The sequence below is a fragment of the Perissodus microlepis genome, chromosome 4, assembly GCF_051167445.1.
Source record: "Perissodus microlepis isolate ML-2025 ecotype Zambia chromosome 4, ASM5116744v1, whole genome shotgun sequence".
In the NCBI taxonomy this organism is placed as follows: domain Eukaryota; kingdom Metazoa; phylum Chordata; class Actinopteri; order Cichliformes; family Cichlidae; genus Perissodus; species Perissodus microlepis.
In genome coordinates, this window is record NC_140464.1 from 4,887,401 (window position 1) to 4,914,735 (window position 27,335).

Here is a 27,335-nt window from a genome sequence, read left to right on the forward strand (position 1 = left end):
TATGGAATCAAATATAACATATAAGCAAAAAGCAGAGTTCATACAACATGCTTGAAGGACACAGTCTGATCTCACTCAGGCAAGCTGTCTTGTAATTTTTTTAAGTAGTCTTCAAAAAATGTTCTCCAGACTTCTTGAAGAGCATTAAAAAAAACTTGGATGTTGGCTGCCTTTTAGTGACTTCTCTGCTGAGATGATACCACACTTCTTCAATGATTTTGAGGTCTTTTGTTCCTCATACTTCTTATCTACAAGTTGACCAAACTTCAGGTAAAAGTAGGACTTTTTTAAGAAAGCAATAAGCATTAAATAATTTTAAAATGTCTTTAATTGTACTTATTTACTTATAATATAAATTTAAGGTGGTTAGAAGATTATTTGCATGCATACCTTTGAATTTCAGTATTAGCTTACTTAGTTAACTAGTTACACATCCATGTTAGTACTTTGATTGTAAAATAGTCATAGCTATTTGGATCTATTAACATATAAATCATTGAAAACATGCAAAACATTAAGCATTGTAAAATCATTTTAAAGCAGACTAAATGCAAATGTTAATACTGGCATGTTTTTAGCTCTAGAGTAGACATTGATTTTGCTTTATTCACAAATCATGTTAATTTACATATTTTAGAATGTCAATAATTAAAAGTGACAAAAATCAATGTCTTTATAGTACAAATGAACCATAGAGTCAGACTGAGTTTATTTGTTTATGAGGTTGATACAAATATGACAGCAGTTAACTTAGAAGACATATCACATTTTAAAAATGAGTTTATGAATCAGTGTTGTGTTTATACCATTTTACAAAAATCTGTTATTGTAGGTTTACATAAGAACAATAATACCATTTGTATTTCAGTTTTTTTTTCTTGTATTGTTTCTTCAAAGATCAATCCCACATTCAATTCAAGTTTGCTTGTTTTTTTCTGTGTGAATGTATTAGTCTGATAAGTGTACAATGAGGGCACAGCTGTGAGCGCCCACTATTTATTTACAGTGGCCCACAGTCGAGTAGTTTGTGCATGTGAAGTCAATGAACAACAATATCACATGCAAAATGTTTTCCATTTAGGAGGAGACTTTAATCACAGATTTTTTGTTTGTCCGGATCCAGCCTTGAGTCTGCTGCTTGCATGTGTTGATCTGGAAGTATTCGCTGACATTGATGACAGAAGGTCAGGCCTCATGGCCTATGTCACCCTAAGGCCTTGCGGCAGACTGGACGCTGGCCTGAACTGGCTTTGGTGTCGCCCAATAAAATCAATGGGTCTGGGGGAGGACACACAGGGGCTTGTAGGGCACAGGCAGGGGGTAGCAATCACACCAGCTTGCAGAGCAGTGCAGTGAGTCTCTAGTATGAGTTTTGATAGTGTCTGTGTATGTGTGTGTGTAGAGATAGATAGGGGAGGGATGGGACCCAATGAGCTATCAAACGTATAAAATATGTTAATAGGTGGTGGTAGTTAGTATCCAGCCTGAGTGTTTGCTTCAGCAGGTTCCTAGTTGGTCGCACTGACCTTGAGCATCCTGTACTTTTTGCAGTATCCAAGGCAACAAATAAGGAATCCGTTGCCTGATACATAAAACATACAGTGCTTAGACACGGGCCAATAAATTAATAGCCAATCATTTTTGTCCTGGGTGACCGAGTGAATGTTAGCCCTCTAACTTTATATCTTATTAAGGGAGAATATAGAGGAAGCTCAGCTTGTAAAACACAGAGGTGAGGGAGTGCGTCCTCACATTAAAATGAGATTAGCGTATGCGGGACGAGCCACAGTGGTCCGCTGTCACCGGGACATTTGAAAAGACGGCCGCACCCTCTCAGATCAGTGTTACACATTTATTCATCAGTTGTGAGGGCTGAAATTTCCCATCGGTTGGTAGAAAATTATATACGCACCTTCTTTTCATCTTCAAACATTGAGCGGTAAAAGAGTCAGTTTTGACAGTTTGTGGGCTTTTTGTGCAGCACATAACCAAAGTGAAAATGTTTCATGCAGTGATGCAAGACAGAGAGAAAGCTGATCCATATGCAATCAAAAGAGAAAAAAATACCTCTGGGTACTAAAGAAGAAACTGGTTCAATACATGAATTCCGTATGAGATAAATTTGTGGAAATGAGCTTCTAAGTAAAAGGTGATTTGTGTTGAAAGTATTTAGTTTTTCTGTAGTTTAGATAATAATTAGAATGATTTTATTCAACTCAATTTGACTTGCGTTTAGCAGGAGGTTCTTATGTGGCCCTTAGCCTGTTGTCTCTGTCATGGAGTCATGGAGGGCTTTGAGAGGGACGAGCAGACTCTTGTATTGGATGTGCTGGAGAATGGGGAGCCAGTGACGCTGGATGAGGAGAGGTTCTGTCAAATTTGAATCTTTTTTTAAGAATCAGAATGTTTACTGCCATTATACAAAAAGTACAACAAAATTGTTTGCAGGCTCTTTCAGTGCAAACAGAGCAATATAACTATCTTAATAAACATTTTTTCTATATATAGGGACTGGATATTTTTACTTGAGTTCTATGATGTTTGGGTATGAGAAAGAAAGGGGCGGAGTCTTGTTGGACTAAAGTAAGCTAAACATGAGGCATTAGTGATGTTGGCAGTGAAGAAGAGTATTATCCAAGACCACACCAAGACTTTTGAAACGGGGGCAGGTGTGGACTGGACAGCCATCTATGTAAAAAGTAACCGTTGAGGATGATGTCACTTTATTTATTGTTTAGTTTGACTGTCAGTGATCGTCATCCAGATGGTGAATGCCTTAAGGTGTTGGGTTGAAAGATTAAATGAAGATGAAAGATTAGTTTTTATCTGGAGGAGATTCAGCACGAGTGTAAGAAGATATCAGGGATCTCTACAGAGAGATCTATAAATAGTATACTCACTGAAAACAGTCCAGAGGTGCCAGCGAACATATTTAAATCAGGTATTGTGGACATTCCTGGTTGCGTTAGAAGTCTGACAGTATCTAACACTCTGATCAACACAAGTCAGTAAATTTATTCATCATTCAATTTTCTGTGGTAATCGCACAAAAAGCTTCTGTGTGTAGAAACTTTGAGAAGAAGATGAGTTAAGCAACATGGATTAAGGAAACCTGAGCAGTACAGTTTGGTTCATATATCTCTGTTTTTTTTTATGTGATCACACAGGAAACATGGTAAAAATGTCCCCTTCTGTTTTTGAGTTATAGCTTTGAAGAATGTATTGAAATGTGTTTTTGCAAAGCTTTATGACATCACTGTGTAGTTAACCTTTGACATTTTCATAAAATCTTGATCTTTGGGACCATTTTTGTCTCCATGTGAAAAGATTCTTAGCACAGTTTTGGCCACATCGTGCTTCTGTATATTGTTCTTGATTCCAGTTTGATGCATGATGTAAAAAAACTTTCATCAAATCTATTTAAAGTAAAATATGTTGATTAAAATATTGGGTTTATAAAGCAGCTGCAAGCACACAAGCTTTGTACTGCTCATGATATATGTATACTTTCAAACCTGTTTTGAGGCAGCTCAGTGGGGCGTTTCCTTCCCCGCATGTGTGCTGTTGGTCATGCTAAGGTCTGGCAGTAAGCCAGACGTCATCACACACACATTGAGGCGTGATCTGTGGGGACATCAGCAGTGGAGTGGAGGGTAATTACAGTAATTGAAATGTGTTCTGTGAAGGGAACTTTAGCTGTGAGAGCAGGCCTGTCACATGAACTGATTTCTCTTTTACAGTGTACCACGGATCGGCCTGCACGCGTTGGTATGTTAATGTGACGGTGCAGTGCTCGGTGGGAGAACTGCTTGGCTTTAATGACAGCAGGGTGAATATGAGAAGATCATGGCATTGTATTCAGATCTTTGTCATCTGGTGGTTCAAATCAGTGTTTCAAACAAACAACAAAACGTGAGCGTATCCATGAAAAGATTTTGCATCCCTATCATACTAATATGTGCTGTAAACCTGTTCAGAGTTTTCTTTTTTAAATGTGTGCCAAGGTCACCATCACAGATAATCTCAACTATCACAAAACAAAAATACAAGAAACTGATGTTTTTAAAAGGCTTGATAAGGAGTTTTTTTTAGAAACTGTCAATCAAATTAGCCAAATTTTATATGTACAAAACTCTATAGAAACTTTGAAAAATAAGTCAAAAGAGCAAAAACATGATTAATTTCCTGAGTTTACATCAAAATATAAACTTGGGAAATTCAGCACTACTTACTTATGCTGCAAAATGGTTGGGAAACCATTTTTGGCAATTAAAAAATGTTTTTCATAACAGTTTTTGCTATTTTAGAGGCAATAGTGCAGCGGTCCCTAACCCCCGAGCCACAGACCGAGAGTTGAGGCTCAGGTGTGAAATTCATGGTTTTCAGGGGTTTTATCGTTTTTTATCGTTATTTTTTTTATCGTTTTTATCATTAACTCAGTTTCCCTGGGTCTTTTCTCGTGTGTTATTAATAAATCTTCTTTTTTTTGGTACCGGTACTGGTTTTATTTTGTTGTATTTATCCGCAACACCGCAAGCCCAATTTTTTGACAAAAAGCTTTGTACCAAAAAGTGGTAAGGCATGGATAATGTTGTCATTAAAGTAGTCATGTTATGCTTTTTTGTATTTTTTGTCATATATAAAGTCATAGAGGTGGATGTGCATGCTAACCATGTCAAACATTTCAAGTACTGAGGTCAGCATGAAAAAGAAAGTTCAGGTTTCAGAGAGTTTTTTTCTACTCTGCTCTGTATGATGTATGATGGGAGAGGATATTCTTGGTGATCTCAGATAGAAAGTTGACTCTGATTAGGCTGACTTAAAATTTGTGTGGCCTCAAAAAGGGAAAAGCAAAAACAGCTCGTGTCAGTGAGTGAATGACCTGACAAACAGCATCAAGTCCCATTTAAGGTAAATAAGGATTATGTGAAACTCTGAATCATTCAAACCTACTTTCTCATTGCTATTTGTTTCACATGGGACTCAAGTCCCAGTAACCTATGTGACAGTCAGCTGCTTGACTCCACCTCCTGTTGTTGTGGACTCGGCCCTCTTTCTACCATCTCACAGCACTTCATTAAAGCTGTCTGACAGTCTGCATTATTGCAGTTATCTATGGTCCATCTTTGCGTTACCATCCTTCAGCCTGTGACTTGAAACAGATTAAAAGTGTGGAAGATCCTCAAATGATGTGACTAACTGTAGCTTAGCTGTGTTGGGGGGGGGGGGTTCTGCTAACACAAGCTGTGGCTTTTGCTTGAAATCTGTCGGCCAGCTGGGGTCTTTCTGTTTAGAATTGCATGTTCTCCATGTGCTTCCGTGGGTTCTCTCTGCATTCCCGCTTGCTCCCACAGTCCGAAGACATGCATGATAGGTTAATTGGTGATTCTAAGTAGACCTTATGTGAAATATTATTGCTGGTGGCTGGTAACCTATTCAGGGTGTATCCTAACTGTCCTGTGAGACTTTAGGTATTTTCATGGTCCTTTTGACGTCATTCACTTCCAATGTTTGCTAATATGCAGTCACAAGTAGTTAATTTTTGTTGTTTTGCTTAAAGTGACTTAAATAAAAAACATACATAAATAAAAATTAACAATACATAAATAAGAGGGGTCTTCAGCATCAATTGTGAATAACTCTAATGTTCTTGTGCCACTTTACAATTGCCAGTGAGTAGAACCTGCATCCATTTTTCAGTCATTTCAAGTTGAATTGCATTCTGCCTGCGACGCGTGTTGTCAAGACGGATAAGCTTTCAGAAACAGGATGAAAGCTGTGCAAGCACTCTCTCAAATTTTATATTTAGCCACCAAAGCTAATTTCTGTTGTCTGTGCACACGTCGTTTTACACTGTATATTTTTTGTGTGTGATTGATGCGAGGTAGATGAGGAGGGGGGAGCCTCACGGCCAGGACGAGGACGGTGCAAGGGCTCGGTATTGAGGAAGAGGAGGGGGGAGATGTGGAGGGGGATTAATAAGCGTTTGTAGTATTAAGTCAATGTGCCTGGGAGCTGAGGCACCTGATTAGCATGACCCCATCCTGCACATCAGCACATTTAGGGCTGGGGGAGGCTGATTAAGAGCCAATGCTAATTTCCTCTCAGCCCTGTCAATGAAAGAGAGAGGGGGGAAGACAGAGGGGAGGGATAGAAGGTGCAGGGAGATGCATTTGTAAAGAGGACAGTGTGCATGTTTAGACACGTGAATATGTTATACAATGCAATACAGCATATGAACAAAACTACTGGATCATCTAAATGTACAGAAACTGCTCAGCTATAGAAACCCATGCCATGAAGTTCCCGATGTACAGTGTTTGTCCTGACATTAATACCAGAGAAGACTTGCTCCTCTACAGTCGTTTATATATGTTATGTTATATATATAAAATATATAAAAGCTGAGGCAAAAGATACAGTTTATGTTCCCATGTGAGTTTTTACTGAGATAAAAATAATGAAAAAGTGCAGTTTAGTCATTTGTACTTTTAGTTTAGCCTAATTTATCACCATTTAGCTTCATTTCAGAATATACAGAGCACTCAATGGCATTTTACAGACATCCCTCAACATGTCAGGTAGTCAAGTTGCTCAGGAATTATAGAGCAACTTGCTGAGAGAGGAGAACTTTTAAGATTTGTTTAATTTTATCCTTTTATCAGTTTAATTCAGATTTATTTATATAGCACTGAATCACAACAATAGTTGCCTGGAGGTATTTTACATTTTAAGGTAAAGACCCTACAATTATTACAGAGAAAAGACTTACTTTAGATAATCCCCTATGAGCAAACACTTGGTGACAGGGGGAAGGAAAAACTTCCTCTTAACAGGAAGAAGCCTCCAGCAGAACCGGGCTCTGGGAGGGGGCGACCATCTGCTGCGACTGGTTGGAGGTGAGGAGAGGAAGACAGGACAAAAGCATCACTAACTATATGCTTTATCAAAAAGAAAAGCTTTAAGCCTAATCTTAAAAGTAGAGACAGTGTCACAGAAGTGACAGAAGAGGCGGCTGAAGCTCTTCCTCCCACTCAACTTCCAAATATCCTAGGAACCACAAGTAAGCCCGCAGTCTGAGAGCGAAGTGCTCTATAGGGATGATACTATAGGGATGGTACTATGTGGACTTTAAAATTAAATGGGCCTTGATTACTTGTATGTGTCTTTTGTGTGTTGTCAAAGAACAAAGATTTAAATATATTTTAAAATATGTTGCATTCTTTCCCCAGAACATTTTTATGTAGTCCGTAGACAGTATGACAGAATGTAGCCACATCGGACATCACCCGCTAGGTTATAAAGTTCCATGATGAAGCCTTGGCTTGAGCACTGAAATTTCAAATATAACACGTCTCATTTTACTAGAATAGGAGAATTCTTAAGAATAAGAAGTTTTGGTAAAAAAAAAAAAAAAAAAGTACACATATACTGCAGTTTTATAGAAATCTGACTAGAACTCTGACTTGTATATTCTCAGTTTGCTTTGTGAGGCCTCAGTGGTAGTAGTTTTTTTTTTTTCCTTTTGGACAAAGGTTGCAAGTGTGGAACCACTGTGACATGAGCAGGACCAGCTGCTGGTGAAGCCCAGCCATGGGTGTGCATGGGTGTTGAGTCTCATTAAGTTGTTTGTCAGCCAGTGCAGAAGAGTGCTAGAGCTCGGACACCAGCCCGAGCTGCAGCCGTGCCAATCAATACAGTACACGCAGTATCCGCTCTCACCCTGGGTCTCTGCGAGCAGGTTGGCACGCATTGATAGCAGGATGGCAGGGATGGGCGGGGCTAACCCGCTTCCATAATTCCCATCATGCTGAAGCCAGGATGTCTGCACAGAGAAAGAAAAAAGGGAAAAAACTGCACACAGTGTTACTCAAGCCTTAAAAAATAATATATTATCACTACACTGTAATGATACTCTCCTTGCTAGCCTACTTTTCTGTTGTCATAAGAGAAACCAAATAGCAGCGATATACAGTGTTCCGGCTCAATAAAATCACAGTAGGTGGGATTTAGTCCATCTGGGGAAAGTAAACTTATGCGGCATTTCTCATTTCAGCTCCTGACAGAAGAAGAAGGAAAAAAACAGTCATATTGTTGGTAAATAGAAAAGTGCCAATCATCACAAGGCAAACAGACACCAAGCAGTAAGAGAAGAAATCAATTAAAATTTGAGAAAAGCAGTGACTTTTAATTTTATTGGTCTTTTATTGTCCTTTACAGAACAATTTATACTTTAAACTGGCATCTGCATCATCAAATGTAGATAAGAAATGGATGTATAACAGAGAGGTAGTGTAAAGTACTGTGCTGGTGCCATACAGAGCTTTCCAAATGTATCAAAAACAGGTTTACCATCCTGAAGTTTCTGGAAATCAAACTCAACCTCCTCAAACCAAATTATCAGCAGGACAACACCGCTAAAGTCAAATATAGTATAAGCCATGATAGAGCTTTTAATGTAAGTGCAAGTGAGAGCTGCAAGAAGCATTCATCACCAGAAAAGTTCCTAAACTTATGTCACGACATAAAACAGTCGAGATGCTCCGCTCTCTGTGACGGTGACCTCAACCTAAATCAAAACTGTGACCTCGGTGCTAATCACAGGACTCCAGAGAGTATCCTTTCATGTGCTCTGAAGTCAGGGCTTCAGAAACAAAATGCACCGCGAAGGTCACTGCCGTCATTACATATTAGCACAGAGGTTAAAGCTGTCATTTGGATGGGATTGTTGAGATTGGCAGTGATTTGCCACTCATTTTACCCTCCTCTCTTAGCAGCTGTCTGTCAGAATTAAGCCACTTTGCTTGATAAGAATTATCAATCAGACCTTTTCAATTTGCTGTGAAGATATAGCACTTGTGTAGATCATAAGCATCACTAAATGTGCACAAACAGTCATATAAAGCTAGCAGACCTTTGTATGAACCTTTCTTGGTTTCTGTAAAAGAGTTAAACTTCATTCACCAAGGTCAGGATTGTCAAATGCACAGCCTGCAAGCCAGAACTGGCACACCGCTGGATTTAATGTGGCAGGTGTGCAGAAGAGAAGAACTTTTCCTTTTTTGCAGTAAAAACGCTAAGCCCTGATCAACAGAATCAACTTTTCAGGATTTCCTTACCTGGATGATTAAGTGTGCATCAAGACTTTTTTTAACAGTAATTTCATCCAGAAAAGCACTTGTAGTTTATGGATCATGACTTGTGATGATGTCATGATCCAAGTTCTATCTTTTCATCTGAGCCAGAGGTGTGAATAATTGTCACTTTTACAGCCATCTTGCTGTCACAGACATGCAGTGCCTGCTATTCTGACAACAGAATAGCAGCCTGCTATTCTGCTATTGATTGACAACAGCTGTCTTTTGTTTTTGTTTTTTGTTGGGGTTTTTTTTTTTTTTTTTGGGGGGGGGGGGGGGGGGGTGTAATAATAGCAGATTGACTGAATATAGACAGTCAGATTTGTTCATTAGATCTGAACATTTTCTCCATGCAGCTATACTTCCTTATGATGAAAAACAAAGCTTGTTTCTTTGTTTGTTGTACATAGCTTACAGTACAACAGTTTCACTGGTCTTACCCACTAAAACTTGCTGCCCATGAACTAAAATCAGTTTGAATGTGCTGACCTAGACTACTTACAGTATTACAGTGCATCAGTATTTGCAGTGCAATCACTGACAAGGGGGAATGCATGCACAATTCAACTGTCTAAATAATGTTTTTCTTCCTAATTTGATTTCTTTTGTTTGTTTGTTTGTTTGTTTATTTTTACATTGTTGTAACAGTACCTTTACTTGTCCTGATGCACGCTCAGTCATCCAGCACCTTTACATATTCTTCCACAGTGACAAAGCTGTAAACCAAAAAAATCCGATGACCCGTCATACACTTGTAAAGAAAGTGATCCTGATGAGTTTCTTCCTTTAACCATGTTCCGCATTTCAAGTTCTGTGAAATCAGCCACAAGACTAAAGGTGGACTACGAATAAGAAAAAAATCTGAAATACTTTTAAAGAGAACTGATTAAACACTAGTAGGTAAACTTTGCATAACTCACAGTTTAAAATAATCTTCATTTATCTTGGCCTTGGTGCAGTTCCTCATTTCATCCTCTAACTGAATAAAGTCATTTGAGGCCATGCCTTTAAGGTAGTAGTTTTCAAACTGGTGAGATTTATGTAACTAAAATTTTGTTTAACTGTTTATGGGTTCATTTGTTAATTAATGATGGATGTGTGTCAGCCCTGCGACGGAGTGATGACCTTTCCAGGGTGTATCCCACCTCTTGCCTATAGATGGATGGATGGCTTTCATTATCTGGAACTATTTAAAGCCATGTTTAAATAATCCACTAAAATTTATTTAAAAAACAGTTTGTGCAGATACAAATTTCTAATCAGTAAGAAATCATGTATGTATATCAGAGACAGCATGCATTAATTGTAAATGTGTAAAAGAAGGACAAAGAGGTGGCGTATCATAGACCTGTCCTTTCACCACTCACCCATCCACAGCAGTGACTATTCCCCGTGTATCTGTCAGCCTGTCAGTCTCTCTGCCTGCGTCCCCCTGGGGATGCTTCTCTGCTTAAGCATCCCTCCAGGCAGAATCCAAAACTCTGACGGGGGCTCAGCTGATCCTATAAAGATGGAAAGTGAAGATGTGAAATCCTGAGAATGTAGTTTGAGAAAGGACTGGTTTTAAATAGGTGGCCTCTCAGACATGCAGCCTCGCTGCCTGGGGGCATAGTTATTTGCCCAGTCTTCATCCAACAATTCCCATCCTCTGTCCTCACTGCAGGCAACAAGCTGCTCGGAGACACAGCTATGTGAGCTTCATACAAACGATAAGTGAGCACTGACACACTCAGTATTACACGGGAGAACAGAGTGCATCCTGGCATGAAAAATCTGCAGGGACTTCAGCCTTTCTTTCTGAGATAGCGCGTGGTCAGCCAAACCCAGGGGCATGTTGGCGCAGCCTGATCCCAGTGAAGGCTCACTGCATGCTGGGAGGTCACTCTGAAGGTCGCTGCACTTTTCAGTGCACTGCTAAACATGGATGTTAGCACAGGGGATGCAGAGGACCGGAGTGGCACTGCAGGCCAGCTGACCTTCGAAGCCATGCAAATGAGTTGGAGCTTCTCGTCTTGGAACTACACAGCATCGCTTTCATTGCTTTCAGGATTTCACAGAAGCTCTCATACCTGAGGCACTCGTGCTGTAGAGACAAGAAGGGCTCAAATATTAAAGGCTTATAAAGGGTCTGCTTACATTTGCTAATGCTTATTGTGCTGTTGACTATACACTGAAAGGATTAGTTTGCTTGTGTAAGGGTTCATAAGGTGTTGCTTCATTACTATATATAAAATAACATGTTTATAAGCATTTATTTTTGGATTAATAAAAGCACATCTAATATTAGATATCTAACCAATTGCCTTTGGGGCTGAATGCTTGTTTATAACATCCCAGTCATTCCTTTCTGGGTTTCATGTCTTGAATTTCACAGCTTGAGTACCCAATCAGTCTTGAATTTTCATGTTCATAATAAGCTTGTCAACACTAATTGTTTATTTATTCAGTTGTTAATTTTGTAGCAATTAAATTTCACATTTAGATTCAAATACTGATGGACATTTAAATTAATAAATACAATCTGTAAAGGCTTAGCAGCAGCTTTAGGAATCAGAGCCGTCGGCTGTTGTTCTGGACTAAGATGGACAAAATTCTCAGTTACATTTTGTTGCTAACCAATGTGCGTATCAGCTGATTAGTGAAATAAAGTCAAAATCGGCTTCCTTTTCCTCTCTAAGTTTGTCTGCAACTGAGCCTCTCTGAGGTTTCCTCAACTTTGGTGTCACCTTGAGATCCCGCACCGTTAAACAGCCCCACTGTCAACAATCAATAAATTTGGTTGGCCCTCTGTCCCTCTTTTGTCCCTGCAAATGAAGCTGATGGATGAAAAAGAGCCCCCGTGCCCTCACGCAGGTAATGTGTTGTGAATGGCCAGGTCAATACTTTTGGGGTTAACGGGAGAGGTGGTGAGGGAGGCAGAGAGTGAGGGGGAGGCATTTAGGAAGAGTGGTGCGTTTAGAGCGGGACACAGGAGCGGGATCAACTCTCAGGACAACTTAATATTTAATCATCCCCCCTCACTGGTTACTCAAAACCCCACAATCCCCTGTGGATGAGCAAGGAGACAAGCGGGAGAGAGGGGGGAGGGCGAGATGACACTTTATCTCTCAAACTGCCTTGTGCTTTGACTGAGTGCAAATTAAGTGAGAGAGAGAGAGAAATGGGGGGGGGACAAAGAAAAAATGAGATGTGGGACGTTTGCTGTGTGACAAAGATGGCGAGATGACTGTGTGCAGCAGACAGAGACAGACACATGAAAGAAAAATGGAAGGTGGCGAATAACGGCATTAAAGTCTTCTTCATCATACAGATTGGAGCTCAGTGGCCGGGCAAGGTTAAATATAACGATAAGTACATCGTGATGTTGAATGATGGCATGATGGATGTGGGTGGGACAGGGAGCAGAGACATTACAATGTCAGGTCAGAAACAGTTTCATAAAGGTGCTACTGATCCGTGAATCTCTTCAGCTCAGTCATTTTCATCCTATTATCCAAAACCAGGTGCTCCAGGTCTTTTGTTTTGATCAGCTAGGTTGAATTTAAAGGAAATGTCAGAAACATGAATGCTCTCTAGGTCCTTTATAGATCAAGCACTAAGGTTTCACATATTAAATCGTTTCTATCCATGTTGCTCATAGCAGAGAAATTTTAACAAATACCACCTCACTGAAGCTCTCCGTAGATTTTTCCACTTAATTGTTCTGATTTCAATGCCCAAAAGAGTTCTTCCTGTAATTTCTGGCACCCATGTGACACCACAAATGGAAAGTAACTTTAATGATGGGATGTTTAGTTTTAGAATCATTTGCTTGTCTTTGGTATGCTAGATGATTAACTTGAATTTTTAACTAAAATTTAAGGGTCTGATTTTATGTTTTGCCTGTTTGCCTCTGGAAGGAGACCAGAGGGTAGAATCAGGAGATACTGGAGTGATTATATCTCTCAGCTGTCATAGGAACACCTCGGTGTCCCCTCAGAAGTCTGTGTGTTTGCTTAGACTGCTTCCCGCGAAATCTAGAGCAGCAGGAAATAGATGGATGGAATACATCGGATTTTTTATTTTTTGTAATTCAATTTATCAGCATTGTTTTTACAATATAGGGGTAAAAAATAAAGTCAAACAGTTTTTTGTTTCCATGCAGTATCTCATAATGTCTTTTTTTAAGTACATTACAAGTTGTTTAAATAGTAACATCCTAAATAAAAAGTATGGCAGAGCATTCTTACATCATTTAAAAATATACAAGTGAATCCATAAATCCTAAAGTAAAGAGCATTTGCGTGACAGTGTGGGCCTTGCATTCATTGTCCCAGATGGCCATTCAGACAAACATTATTTAAACAAATCCAGTCTGCATTTTTTGAACAGATTTTTCTGTGTAAAATGTAAAAGCAGCAGTTTTTTTTATTGTAATTCATTTGATAACTGTCGTCTCATCCATGTACAGTGCAGAACAGAATGAACATCGTACGTTATTTAATTTTTTTCAGGCTGTTGGCAGTTTTGAAGATAAAAAAAAATAAAATAATTGTTTGTCAGCTCTGGGATCATTATAATTAATTCTATATATTTGTTTGGATCTATTAACAAACGCACCAAATGTCATATACTCATTAAAATTTAAAATATCAAATAATGCATAATAATGCATTTTTGTTTTGGCCTCGTAATGCCCGGAACAGAAAGGTCATGGGGTCACCAAAAATCATTAGCATTCATCCTCTGGGGGAGCACAAATCACCATACTGAATTTCAGGTCAGTGTGGTCACTAGATGTTGAAATATCTGCTCTGGACCAGCAGTGTTGGATGACACTGCTGTCCGTTACACCACTTTACATAACATCCAAAAATACAGTCATAGGCTGTTATCCAAATAGGTGCTATTTTCATACAATGGTACCTTTCACACCAAAGCTGAATGTTCAGTCTATGAAACCTGTGAACAATGTGCCTCCTCCTGTGCGCTGTCAGTGGGATGTGGATCTATAATGTAAGTATTTTTATTATTTTCTCACCTGCTCCCTACCTGCTTTTTGCCACTTTAACAGCCTTTTTATGTGAAAACCTGATGAAGACATATCCTTGAATTTTGTTGCTGATGATTTTTCCTATTACCTGATTGTCACGCAATCATTACTTGTTGTTAGTTTGTGGTTAGGTCCTCGTTACCTGGCTATACCCTTTCCACACCAAGGATGCATGTCCTATCCAAGCCTCTGTGTGCTCACTTCACTTTCTGCACCACTGCTTGAATAGTTATGCAGTGTAGCCCACTCCAGCACTGCTGCGGCCAACCATGCACTGAGCTCAGCGTGAGTTTCAGTTGGTTTAGAGATACAGGAGGGAATTAGACCAAAACCCTTTGTCATGGTCTCAACAGACTATCAGCACCATCTTTCTTGTGTTTGTCCATATCTCAGCTTTATGCTAAACAAGACCTCAATTCCTGATTTTTGGCTGATGTAACCAATGCATCCTCAAGCTTAGCTTTGCCATTACCACCTTGGTGTTTTGAAAGGGAAAAGGGTGGATATGACTGAGAAACTAAGAGACAGTGTACTGTTTTAATCCAGCAACTTGTCAATAGTTGTTCCATCTTTAAACTTTATCATACTTTTTGGCCTTGGTTGGGCCCATTATTCACAAAATCAACATTATGTTGTGTTGACTATAACTTGAGACTAACAGTTGAAACTGTAACCTTATCAGGAAATTGTCTGCTAAAGTCATAGATTAAGTTAACCAGTGATTGTTTTTCCCCTTAGATTTCAAACAGACATTTTTTCTGCACTCACAGGAGTCGCCCTCTGCTGGCTATTAGAAATAATGCAGATTTAAGGCACTTCCTCACTGGCCTTCACTTTTCAGTCTGAGGAGTTATGGCCTATATCAGTTTATTCAGCCAATTAAATTACTAAGAGACTAATCACAGCATGGTTACAATTTTACAAGAACTTTTGTTTTGCCCTTAGTGAATTTCCAAGTTGTTGAGCTACTATAAGAGCTATTCAAACTGGAGCTCTGTATTATTGTGGATGATATGACATATATGTTTTTAAATACATGCCTTTTTACTTTGTTTTTTTAGGCTTTACTCTGGAGTACCAACAGACTTACTGTATTTCAGTTTTGTCACAAGTGTCATATCAAAACTTTGTAGGTTTTGTCATCTTTGCCTATAAAACTTTAGAAGAATTCATGACTGAATTTATCAATGTTTTCAGGTCTGAATGTCAGAAAACACCCTAGGGCATTATCACAAAGATAGACATAGCTATTATATTATCACCTATTAGTTTTAGACACTCGCATCTCTTTTTCCTTTCAGAGTTCGATATAATTATATTGGGATAAGAGGGTGAAGGGATAGCTTATCAGCCAAGAGTAGAAAGCTTGCTGCACCCATAGAGTGCATGGTTGCAATGCACAGACACAGATACCTGCTAATTAGTGCAAAGTGACATACAAATAATGTACTGGAATTGCCTTCATCAAAGCAAAGGTACATCCTTTTTGAATGCCGGAGCTGCAGTTTTTGACACATTGATGCTGCCTTCATTTATCAGCTGTAGAGTTTGCTGCTTGGGGTTAATTGATGAAGATAGTCTTGAGTGAGATCAAGAAATCAAGCAGCCAACTCTTTTCTAATTGTTATTCATTTTTTATTATGACTGCATCCATCGCTTACACTTTGCAGAGCCTCAGCAGTCACCTATCTTGCTGTAGTTACCAGTGAGAGCCCAGTGGAGGGTGAACGCCCTGCCAGCTGTGGCCACCACTGGCATTGCAGCTGTTAGCTGATGCCAACCAGCCCACCTGAGGGCACAAGGTAGCTTTCCCACTGAGCCAGCAATCAGCCAAGAAGCCTCACGGTGCTCAGCAGGAAGGAGAAAAGGGATAGAGATCAAGTGAGGAGGGAAGTGATGAATGGCGGCGGGTAGGCAGGCAGAAGGGCCGCTGGGACCTCCAGCTGGTCCCCATGGAGGTGCAAGCGGCCAAGCTCCACACAGAGCCACCCAGCCCCGTGTCAGCACTTTGGGGAGAATCTGAGAAAAGTGCTGAGGCAGCAGCAACGTGGGGAGATGAGGTGAAGTGGTGAAAATTTAACCACCCTGATGAAAGTCTAAGTGTGCATGTTAAACAGGCGAGAGGGGGAGGGATGGGGGAAATTGAAGTGTGAGAGGCAAAAGTATGGCAGGAGGTGACTGTTAGAGAGAAACTGTGTGCTTCTCAAACTCTAATTTTACCTGACACCCCAGGGTGCAGTGCAGCTCTTTTATGACCCTGGTTTGACCTCAAAAGTAACATCTTATCCCGTTTCCATTTTTTTTCCTCATGATAATTAGCTGCAAGGACACTGTTTTGTTTCAAAGACAGAGGCTGTATCCCTCTGCACTGCGGCCTGGCTCATATTCATGCCAGAGTCTCGTAGCGCTTTTGTGCACCGCCTTTCACATGAAGCAACCGGTTTGCTCTGTGGTGTGTGGAGAAGTGTGCAAAGGAAGAGAGAGGTAGAGTCAAGCAGTGTGATTACATAAGGTTGGGTAACAGGCTCACTGTGGGGATACACACTCACTAGACAGTGTTGATGGAGTCTTTCACAGGCCTGCTGGGGTGTTGATTAGGATGTGCTCACAAACAAGGACCAGATGCTGAAATGGATCTTAATATGCTTTTCTGTCTTTGTTTGTCGCTCCCTCTGATTTATGCTCATCCCTGCCATTTCCCCCACTTTCTTTTTTGCCCTTTTGGCTGTCCTCCCCTCTGTGTGTACACCAAATCACATCCCATTCTCCATTGGCCTCCCTCTCCCCAATTTTTTCCCTCTCCCGTCTTCCACTGATTTCCAGGTGCGGTGCGAGCCTCCAGCATCTTCCCCATCCTCAGCGTCATCCTGCTCTTCATGGGAGGCCTGTGTATAGCTGCCAGTGAGTTCTACAAGTCACGCCACAACATCATCCTCAGCGCAGGGATCTTCTTTGTGTCTGCAGGTCAGTCAAACACCCGCAAAATGAAACAAAAGCTTGAGAATTTGTACAGACAAGTACAACACACGTAAAATTGCTTTTACTGAGCAACAAATTCACTATTTTGATACAATACAAGAAATCAATCAAACATATTGTGTTTGCTTTTGCAAACTGATGGTCACTTTACCTTAAATGCCACATAACATTTGAAACAGGCAGGTATTATTCATAATCTGTTACGATTATCTGCTTAAAGAAGGGATAAACCTTAAACTGTTGGAAGCTGGAGGTTAGACTACATCTACACTGTAAACCAAATGTTCAAAGTAATTAAATAAATTAAGAAAATGTCAACTTAATTTTTTTAAAACAGTCCTACTAACTCAAATAGCTTATGTTCCTCTAAAATTTTCTTACATTTGATTTAGTTCATAACTTATTGTTTTGGATCAACTTCGACTATTTTGGCTATTAAGTGCTTGCTACTTTTACTAATTTATTTAAATTATATGGCCGACATCTTTGGAAGGTTTTGATTCCTGGTGTCAGTTTGAACAACAAATATAAAAGATATTAGTCCTTAGTCTGCTATAGCAGCTGGGTTGATTTAGATTCTGGGAAAAGACAATGAGTGAACAGGGACCGAGAATTAAAGTGTCCTTGTCTTTTATTAGTTGCTCACAGGTTCTTTCACTAAGACTATCCACAAAGTTTAACAAATTGTTTTTGTTTGGGGTTTTGTTTTGTTTTTTGCCCTTTTTTGTCGCTTTTATTTCTTTTTGGAACATTTCATAAACATTTTAAACATTTAAAAAACAATTTGACTTAAAAATTATTCATTTAGTGCAGTTAATTTATTAGGCCATTATAAAAATCTGCATCAACTGCAAGCTTGAATTACAGTCATCTGACCTTTTTATCTAGGTTTGTTTTGTACTAATAAAGACTCCACTAATGCTGTAATTTCCTGTCAAATATGGAGGTCCGCCCATGTGTCTGCAGTAGTTTGATTTTAAAATGTGAGTGGGTGGGACTGAAGACTCATTGGACCACCAATGTTTGTATCACAGTAAGTATTCTACTTTTCTTTAGATTTCACTTTTTTCCAACCCATTTTAGTGAAATGTCAGCAAAGCAATTCTCATTCAGTGACACCGTTAGCTGACAGTTAATAAGCTAACAGCTAATAAGATGAGTTCACCGTGGTAGCTGAGACAGACTGCTACATTTTTACTATAGACAATGTGTTATTCTGAGGTATTTGATTTTTTTTGTCCTTTTTTTTTGATACAATGCTCTCTGTCCTATATAAACATTATGATGAAGTCTTTCAAACTTAAGGGATGGAATTAATGAAGATTTCAGAACTGGAGAAAAAGTGACATAAGCTGGTAAAAGCAAAGAGAAGTTAACCTTTCGTGGTATGACCATGTAGAGCAGGGGTGTCCAACTCCAGGCCTCAAGGGCCGGTGTCCTGCAGGTTTTAGACGTGTCCAACTGATTTAAATGGCTAAATGAGCTCCTCAACATGTCTTGAAGTTCTCCAGAGGCCTGGTAATGAACTAGTTATGTGATTCAGGTGTGTTGACACAGGGTGATAAAACCTGCAGGACACCGGCCCTTGAGGCCTGGACTTGGACACCCCTGATGTAGAGACATGGCTAAACTTTTTGGGAGGGGTATGTTACTTCAGCCTTTTGAAAGTCAGAATTCTCATTTCAGTGTCTTTCAACAACATCTAATATTACCAGAATCCAAATGTGATAGCTACTTCACTCAATTTGATGAGAGGCATAGGTTCTTGTTCTCACCATAGCAAAGGTCATAACTTTAATTCAATGTGGAACCGACTAAGTAGTTTTGCTGTTTTGCACTTTTTTCCGATGTAGGTGTACTCAAAGCACCAACCTTCAAAGGGGTTCAAACAGAGCATGCCCAACACGTTCTACGCCAAACCTAACAGCCATCTTATTCAATCAATTACTTTTTTCAAATAGAAAGATCCTAATACAGGTAAGACAGCAAAGGTTTTGGCTGAAATGTAAAATGTTAATAATGAAAAGAGTTTTGAAATGAACCTCAAACCGAAACTTTAAATTCTATTCTTGAATTCACTTTGCTTTAATTTTTTGCTTTCCCCTTTCTTTTCTCCAGCCTTACAGCTCGACCTTCAACATCATCTGTCCACTATATCCAGTATTCCTCCTCTACACATACCCAGACCATCTCAGCTTTTCCTCTTTATTTGTCACTAGGGTTCAGTGGACTCAGAACAGATTATGGTCTAGAACACAGACGATCTGCTTTTACCGACCCACATGTAGTTTGTTCTCAAAACAACTACAAAATGCAGAGTTGCAGCTAAAATAATATATGGCTTTTGAACATAACTCCGACACAACAAAGGTTGCTGGATGGTGCTTAAAGACTTAAAGTATTATAATGATTTGCAGAATCTTCTGTGTCACAACAAGTATAAACCACTTTTCTGATTAAGATGATTATGATGATTAACTGGAGAGGTGATCTGTCATACAATAGTCCTGTGAATTAGAGAATTAGTTTGTGATCACATTCTCTGATTCATTCAGGACGAATCAAATGAGCTATATCTGAGATGATGCAGCGGCCCTCGTTATAGTAATCTTTGACAAAAACCCACTTCATTACCAGACTGTGAAAGTCCTTCAGAGTGACTTTGTGGAGGTCTCCCAAGAACTGCTGATGAACTTCTTGGTCATGTTTGGAGTGATCTGTGCACTACACCTACTACTACAATTATTACCAAGGGACTGAACAACACTGTATTCCTTGAGAGTAATCTGTAATCTGGAAAACTGTTCCCCAAAAGTGTGCATCACCGTCTCAGAGCACAGTATTGTTTTTGTTGTTTTATTTTATTATTTTTGTTGCAATAACTGAACTACAAGACATTTCTGATGGTCATTATTTTGAATATGAATGTTAACAAAGCAGGTTGTAAAATAACAGAACCAGGACGGTTGTACATAAGCATTTAAAAATGTAGCATTTCATCAGTTTACAGTGTAATTAGTCACATCTGCTATTTGAAAAATACATATGTCTTTAGCATTTGATATTTTTGAATATTAACAGTGCAGTGTGTCATCAGTGGAGGCCAGGAAAATACTGGTGAACTGAAGAAATGTGCTTTTAAATTTAGAAGTACACAATTGGTTTTTGTACAGTTTGTGTGACATGTTTTTGAGTTTTCAGTGTCCAGATCTTTGACTTTTGTGTAATTAAAAAAGATCACAAAAGTGAACAACAAATGTGACTGTGTTTCACTCATTCCTTTTAGGTAATGTCAACTTATTCTCATGGTAGATATGAATGAAAACTTTAAGTTCTAGTTACTAAATATTTTTCAATGTAATTATTAAACATAAACTTTTATTTTAGAGAAAAGGGTAAATGTGAAATGTACACAAAATAGTAGAGTTCTGATAAACTGAAACATTTAAGTTCATCAACAAGTTCTGCTAAATTCTTTGGGTTTACAGTGTACTTTAAAATGAGGTTAAGTGAATATGTTCCCATAGAGAGTAAATGAGGAAAGCTGCTTGCTTGGCTCTGTGTAAAGGTAACAAAATCTCAGCTGCACCCTAATTTTTACTGCACAGACACGATGTTGGTGTTTTTCCTCTCAGTATTTGCTATAAAGCACTTTTTAAAAACTTAATGTTCTACACCATGAATTCAAAAGGCCATGCTGAAAACTCTCGGGCTGCTGGTCACGTCTTTCACTGCAGCTACAAGTCACTTCTTCTCTTCCCTTCCTTTCATTTCTCTTGGTCCTGTTGCTAGGCTAAAAACCACCCGTTGGGACTCATCTCTAAAAATATGGTGTCCCTGACACACTTTCCCTACAATCCATCTTCCCAGAAATACCATGTCAAACATTTCTGTGTGTGTGACTAAACTAAAAGGGCAAAGTAAGATATATAGATGGAGACGTAAATATATATAAAGAGATCATATATTTGGATATATGTTCAGACACAGAATATATGCTTTATTTCAATCTAGACAGGACATAAATGTCCTTTTTTGCCACAGAAAGGGCAAAGATTAAGACTGTAACATCAGCCGTGTTGGATGAGGAGTTGGACAGGATTAGCAGACTGTGTACAGTGCCTGAATCAGCACTCTAAACATATTTGGTGTGAGCCTGAATGGTAAGTTACCAGGATTAAAGGCTTGAGTTCATCTTGACTGATACTTTGTGTCTTGTTTTCTCTTTGTCTTTTTTCCTCTATCTTTTTCTCCCAATAAATCGACAATTCTTCCCTTATTTTGTGCCCATCTTACATCTCCCAACACATCAGGCCTGAGCAACATCATCGGGATCATTGTGTACATATCAGCCAACGCAGGAGACCCTTCAAAAAGTGACTCGAAGAAGAACAGCTACTCTTACGGCTGGTCTTTCTACTTCGGTGCCCTCTCCTTCATCATGGCTGAGATGGTGGGCGTCTTGGCCGTGCACATGTTCATCGACCGCCATCGACAGCTGCGAATAGGGGCGCGCGCGGCCGACTACCTCCAAGGCTCGGCCATAACACGGATCCCCAGCTACCGCTACCGCTACAGACGCCGCTCGCGCTCCTCCTCCCGCTCCACAGACCCATCACATTCTCGCGACGCCTCGCCGGTGGGCCTCAAGGGCTTCAGCGCGCTGCCATCCACGGAGATCTCCATGTACACGCTTCCCCGGGACACCCTCAAATCCTCCGGCACACCAACCGCCACCTACAACTCTGAGAGGGACCACAACTTCCTGCAAGTCCACAACTGCATCCAGAAGGACTTGAAAGACTCGAGCCACACCAACACAGCGAACCGCCGCACCACGCCTGTATGAGAGAGTCGACACAGGCCAGGCCAGCACGGCGGAGACCAGGAGACACGGAAACCCCTGTGGGTGGAGAACGCCCCAGGAGAAGATGGATTTCCATGTTTATAGACATTTGTTCTTTTTGTTCAGCTGCATGACTTTTCCATTACCATTGTTGAGAGAGTTTCAACAAGTCTGCTGTGTTCCTGGATTGAATGGCAGAGGACTGAGAGTGGGACAGGATGTCCCAAGGAAGTGAGCTCTGTCAGGTATTTTTGAGCAGGGTTTGTTTGTGAGGTTCGGGGCGCTGACAGGGAGGGTGGGAGGGGTGGGCATTTATGAGACAAAGAATTGGTTTCATCATTTCATTGCCCTTTGGTTTGACAGTATTGCTCCACAAGTTTGGTTGGAGCAACAGGTCAAGCTCCCCCCTCAGCCAGCCTGCCACCTCTTTTATTTACTGACTGATTTGTTCATTTTTTTTGCATTAAAACTGTGAATTGTTACAGCTTGGGATTCAGTAAGAATTACCCCAATCTGTAATCTCTAACAAAGGTACTATATATACATATATATATGTATTACTTTTATAAATAAATTATTACGTTAATAATCAAGAGATACAGACTTTACCGAAGCAAAAAAAGAGAAAAAACACACACATACACAAAAAAAATCGAGTTAACTAAACCAAGTGCTGTTGGTAATATGAGAAAAGACTCTTTTAGTATCCTTTCATTCGAAGGTCGAGAACAAGAGATGGTCCTTCGGGTAGCAGCAGTATGGCAGCCACCACAGGCAGACGCAGACAGTAGAATAATATCTTTTAATAGAACCTTCTCGTCTTTTTCTCGGTCCCTGTTCACTTTCTTTTTTTATATGGGGGGGTCGTAACGCGAGAGTCGAAACCCCTTAACAGAAAGAGCCAACAAAAGGGGGTTAAAGGTCACACAAAGCGAAGACTCCAAACACGACTTCTGCTAAATAAGAAAGGAAGGAGCAGAGGGCAAGGAAAAGAAGAGGACGCCAAACACAAAAATAAAAACAAGTTAAATATGAAATAGTACAAGAGAAGCTAAGTGACTCACAATTTCAGAAATTAAATGCATGCTATAAAATTACAGCAAATCTGCTCTTGAGAAACTTAAGTTTTAAAGGTTAATAATTATAAAGGGGGGGGGAAGCCAAGGCGCTAAAGTATTAATGTTTTCATGTGTATTTTTCTTATGTTTTTTATTTATTTATTTAGTTCATTACTGCTTTTGTGAGACGAACCAAACAATCTACATGGAACAAAACTGCTTTTTTAAATGGTTTGGTCGATTTCTTTATAAATATATAAATATATGTATGTATGTATGTATTTTATTTTTAAAACTCACACAGCCTTAGTCATTTCTTTGTTTCGTTTGATTTTTAATGTGTTGTTCAAATTGAAAATGAAATCTTTAAAGGTGCCAAAACCGAATGATCCTATACTTGGATGCATCAAGTCCTGATGAATAAAATACGAACCCTAGGGGGAACAAATCATCATGTTTCACTGCGTGTCTCTACAACACCTTCTTGTTTGTCGCACTTGTCTGTCTGTCACATTTTGATATCTGAAATGTTGGTCCTTATTAGAGAAGAAAAGAAATACAAACAGAATCAGGCTTGAAAGGAAAGTATTTGTCAAACAGAGCTGTGGTTTTTAGCATTTATAATGTTTTGACTTCATTGGGAATGTGACTTTTTAGCCTTTCATCTAAAATAGATAAGTTCAGGAAAACACATGTCTCGAAGTGCTTGATAACATGAGCTAGACCCCATGATATTACAGAGAAAACAATAACAATTCCCAACAAGCAGAGCTTGGCAACTGTGAGGAGTAAGAACTCACTTTTAACAGGAAGCGACCACCTGCAGAAGCAGGAGAAGCAGAGATGTGTGACATGCCATGTGATTAACAAAAGTTAAAGACATGATGTAATGGCACGTGAATAAATGGGAAGCAGAGAAGAAATGCTAAGTGCATCATGCGAAGTCTCCCCAGCAGCTCGAGTCTATAGCAGCATAACTAAAGGGTGATTCAGGGTTCTAAGCATAATCTTAAAAGTAGATGACCTACCGCTGTTCAAGCTGGTGCACCATGGCAGGAGCCTGGTAACTAAAGGCCCCGCCTCCAACTAGAAACTCTACGAACTACAAGTCTGCAGTCTTTTTGGGGAGAAAGATCTTGGATCTGGATTTACAGGAAGCCAATATTTAAGAAAATAGACATATAATCACTCTGTGGTTGCTCACTGTGTTATTGGAGCCCAAGGTCTAATACTGATTAGACGTTATGATTCAGAGATTTTTAGGACAGCATATAATAATTTCAGTTTTGTCAGTATTTAGAATAGTTTAACTAATTTATTTGTGTTGTCTGGCTTCGTAGAGTACTACAAGTGCACATTTAATGTATGCAGTGGTTTTTGTTTTCTTTTGTTTGTTTGTTTTTTCAATAATATCAGCTAAAGCTTTAATATATATAACGAGAGAGGAATCAGTCCTTGTGCAGAACCCCGGTGAACTCTAACTCTGACTAACTTTTAAGGACTTTTGAAGAGTCCTGATTTATTGGAAGAAACTGGAATGTATCAGATAAACAGGATTCAAACCAACATTATTTATTACTGTGGTGGACTGAAGTCTCTGTAGTAAAATGTCAAATAGGGGAGGACAAACGCAGAGGTGAGTAACATCCACATAGTTATTTTCTCATATTTTTTTTTATTTGAAGGTTTACTTATTTAAGAGTTTGGCAAATCCAGCATTTCACAAGGAAAGAGGAAAACTACAATAGATGCAGATGTTATAATCACAAAACAAGATTAGGTGAAATGTGAAAAATATTGTGAAATTATGGGGAAAAAGTTTCCTCTCTAATGTAGGCTATTCCTTTTCAATACGCAAGGCTGTAAAAAGGCCTTTGTAGTAAAGGGTTGAAATCCGTTTTTTAAACCAATCAGCATTTACAAGATCTCACATCTGCCTAAAGCCAAAGACACAAACAGGTCCAGGATCAGAAATCCTGTCAAACTTGTGGTCTGAAGCATGAGCTGTCAGAGAGTTTATATTTTTCTGCATTTTGGAAGGTACACTGAACAAACTATAAACTGTTTCTGTTTACTGTTAGCCATCCGATACACTGATGACGAAATTCAGAAAAAATGATTAAGTCCACTTTAAGCACACACTGCTTACAACAAAAGTCACTCGGATTAAATAGGTAACTGGATAATTTCTGGAGTGATTAATGTGCTTAGGATGGCAACAGGATATTTAACACTTCTCAATCATGACTCCTTTCTACCATACGCTAATCTCAGGTTTCTTCAGCTGATCGGGTCTCGCTTCAGCAACGTTATGTGGTGAAAAAATTAGGTCACCTGACCACCTAGATATACTGAATGACCAGGCTTTTCCATCAATCGATTTTTTTTTTCTTCCCTGATGGCACAGGCATATTCTAAGATGGCAATGCCAGGATTCATCAGGCTCAAATTGGGACCGTGTGGTTCAGGGAGCATGGGTCATCATTTTTCACACAAGGATCGGCCACCACAGAGTGTAGACCTTAAGTCCAATGAGAATATTGAAAATCTAGCATCAATACAAGATTTTGGTAAAAATAAATAAATAAATAAATAAATAATGCAGCATTGGACAGAAATAAATGTTTTAACTCGGTATACAGACATTTTTCCCATCTTTTCTTTACAGAACCATTTTGGTGTTAACCTTATATAGTATATGGAATAAAGAAATGCCAGGAGTTTGATAGAGGGCTATTTTTCAGACACTGAATATCTATACAAAATATTTGCTATTTGGCATCAGCCTTCATACACCCATAAAAATAAAAGCTGAGCTGTCAGACATAAAACCTTGTGTGCTCTGCTAAAATCAGGGCCTCAGCCTGCTGTTGTAAAATTGTGATAACGCGCTGTAATCGACCACTGGGAGCCGCAATCCAAAAATATCACCATCGGCCATCAAATATCTGACTTTACCGCGTTTAAAGCATGGCAATATCTCTGTTTAACAAAAAGCAGCTCAAACCATAAATTTACAAAACAGGCTGTCTGGGAGTTTTATCTCTTGTGCTTTACAAACACAATTCTTTTACACAGTAGTGAGCACATTTGTTCCTTTCTTTCTAAAAAGCCTCAGAGAAGCCAGCATGTTCGACGCGAACAGCAGCGGCATCTTTCTGCATCGAGGCATCCCCAAGAAAGAAACACGGGTTTGCAATAACACAGTTCTACCAGAGGTTTGCCTGCAAAAAGAACATCCAAAACCTTTCTACACCACCAGCCTAAAAGCATTGCTTTCAGAGCCTAAAACACTGCTGCAAGTGTGTATAAGCGTGTGAAGTGCTAACTGTACGCTGTTGAAGCAGGTGTACAAAGCAAATCTATTTGTGAGACAAAAGGCAGATTGTTCTTCAGCATGTGTTTCTTGTGCAGAGACAAGTCAAACCACTAAAATAAATATAAATCAAAGGATTTGCAGACTTCTCTGTGAAATTATGCTCTTAGATATCCTCTAAGCTCTGGACACTTTCAGATTCATCAAATAAGAGGGCAGAGAAAAGTTTCTCTTTAAAAATGTGCTGAGATCCTAATAAGCCATTATCTGAGCTCATGGACACGAGCTGCTCCCCATAAATTTGAGGGGAAAATATGTCAAGGTAGCAGTCTAAATGAGTAGGGCTTCTTTATGTATAGCCTCCTTTATTCAGAATTCATAAGCAGAAGCCATTTTACAAGCCTGGATTACATTAAAGAGAAAGTAAGTGTGTGTGTGTGTGTGCGCGCGTCCTGGGGAGGCGGCTTAGAGGTACAGCTTCCTCACAAAGCAGCACCTGGCCTCGGTGCAGCTGTCTGAATGTCACATTTTTAATATGTTTTAGGAATGAATAAGTCTTCTTATTTTTTTTTACTTTCCCTTCTCAGCTTTGCCCGAGTATATCATCTTCATTTTGTCGTGCTGTCTTCTCTGACTTCTCTCTCATAACTTTTTCCAAATCAGTGTCTTGGCTTGTCACGCTATGCAGTGATTTGGACCTGCCAGACAGTAGGCAGACACAGGGCCATAAATGTCCGTGAAACAATACATCAACTGTGGTATCGCAGATTGGAAGGGCAAGGACAAGTTCAGCCCTTATTTCTAATTTGGAGAGAGTTTAAGTTGTCACCTTTTAAATCATTGTTATAAAGGAAAGGTGTCCTCGGGCTTCGCTCTTGGTTTCAGTCTTATGTTACACAAATGCTGGCAGTCCCTGCTAGTTCTAATACATAAATTGTGGTTGGAAACCAAAGACTGTTAACACTCA

The 27,335-nt window shown here is 39.5% G+C and overlaps 1 protein-coding gene across 1 annotated transcript in view; it reads left to right on the top strand.

Annotated features, from left to right (window-relative positions):
• Positions 1-23,503, top strand: part of cacng2a (calcium channel, voltage-dependent, gamma subunit 2a) — an 85,537-nt gene extending 62,034 nt beyond the window's left edge. Inside the window, exons 3-4 of the mRNA XM_084925177.1 lie at positions 16,993-17,133; positions 21,462-23,503. Of these exons, the coding sequence (XP_084781303.1) occupies positions 16,993-17,133; positions 21,462-21,997 (677 nt within the window). The 3' untranslated portion in view covers positions 21,998-23,503. The remainder of the gene's footprint in view (positions 1-16,992; positions 17,134-21,461) is intronic.
• The last annotated feature ends 3,832 nt before the right edge of the window (positions 23,504-27,335 follow it).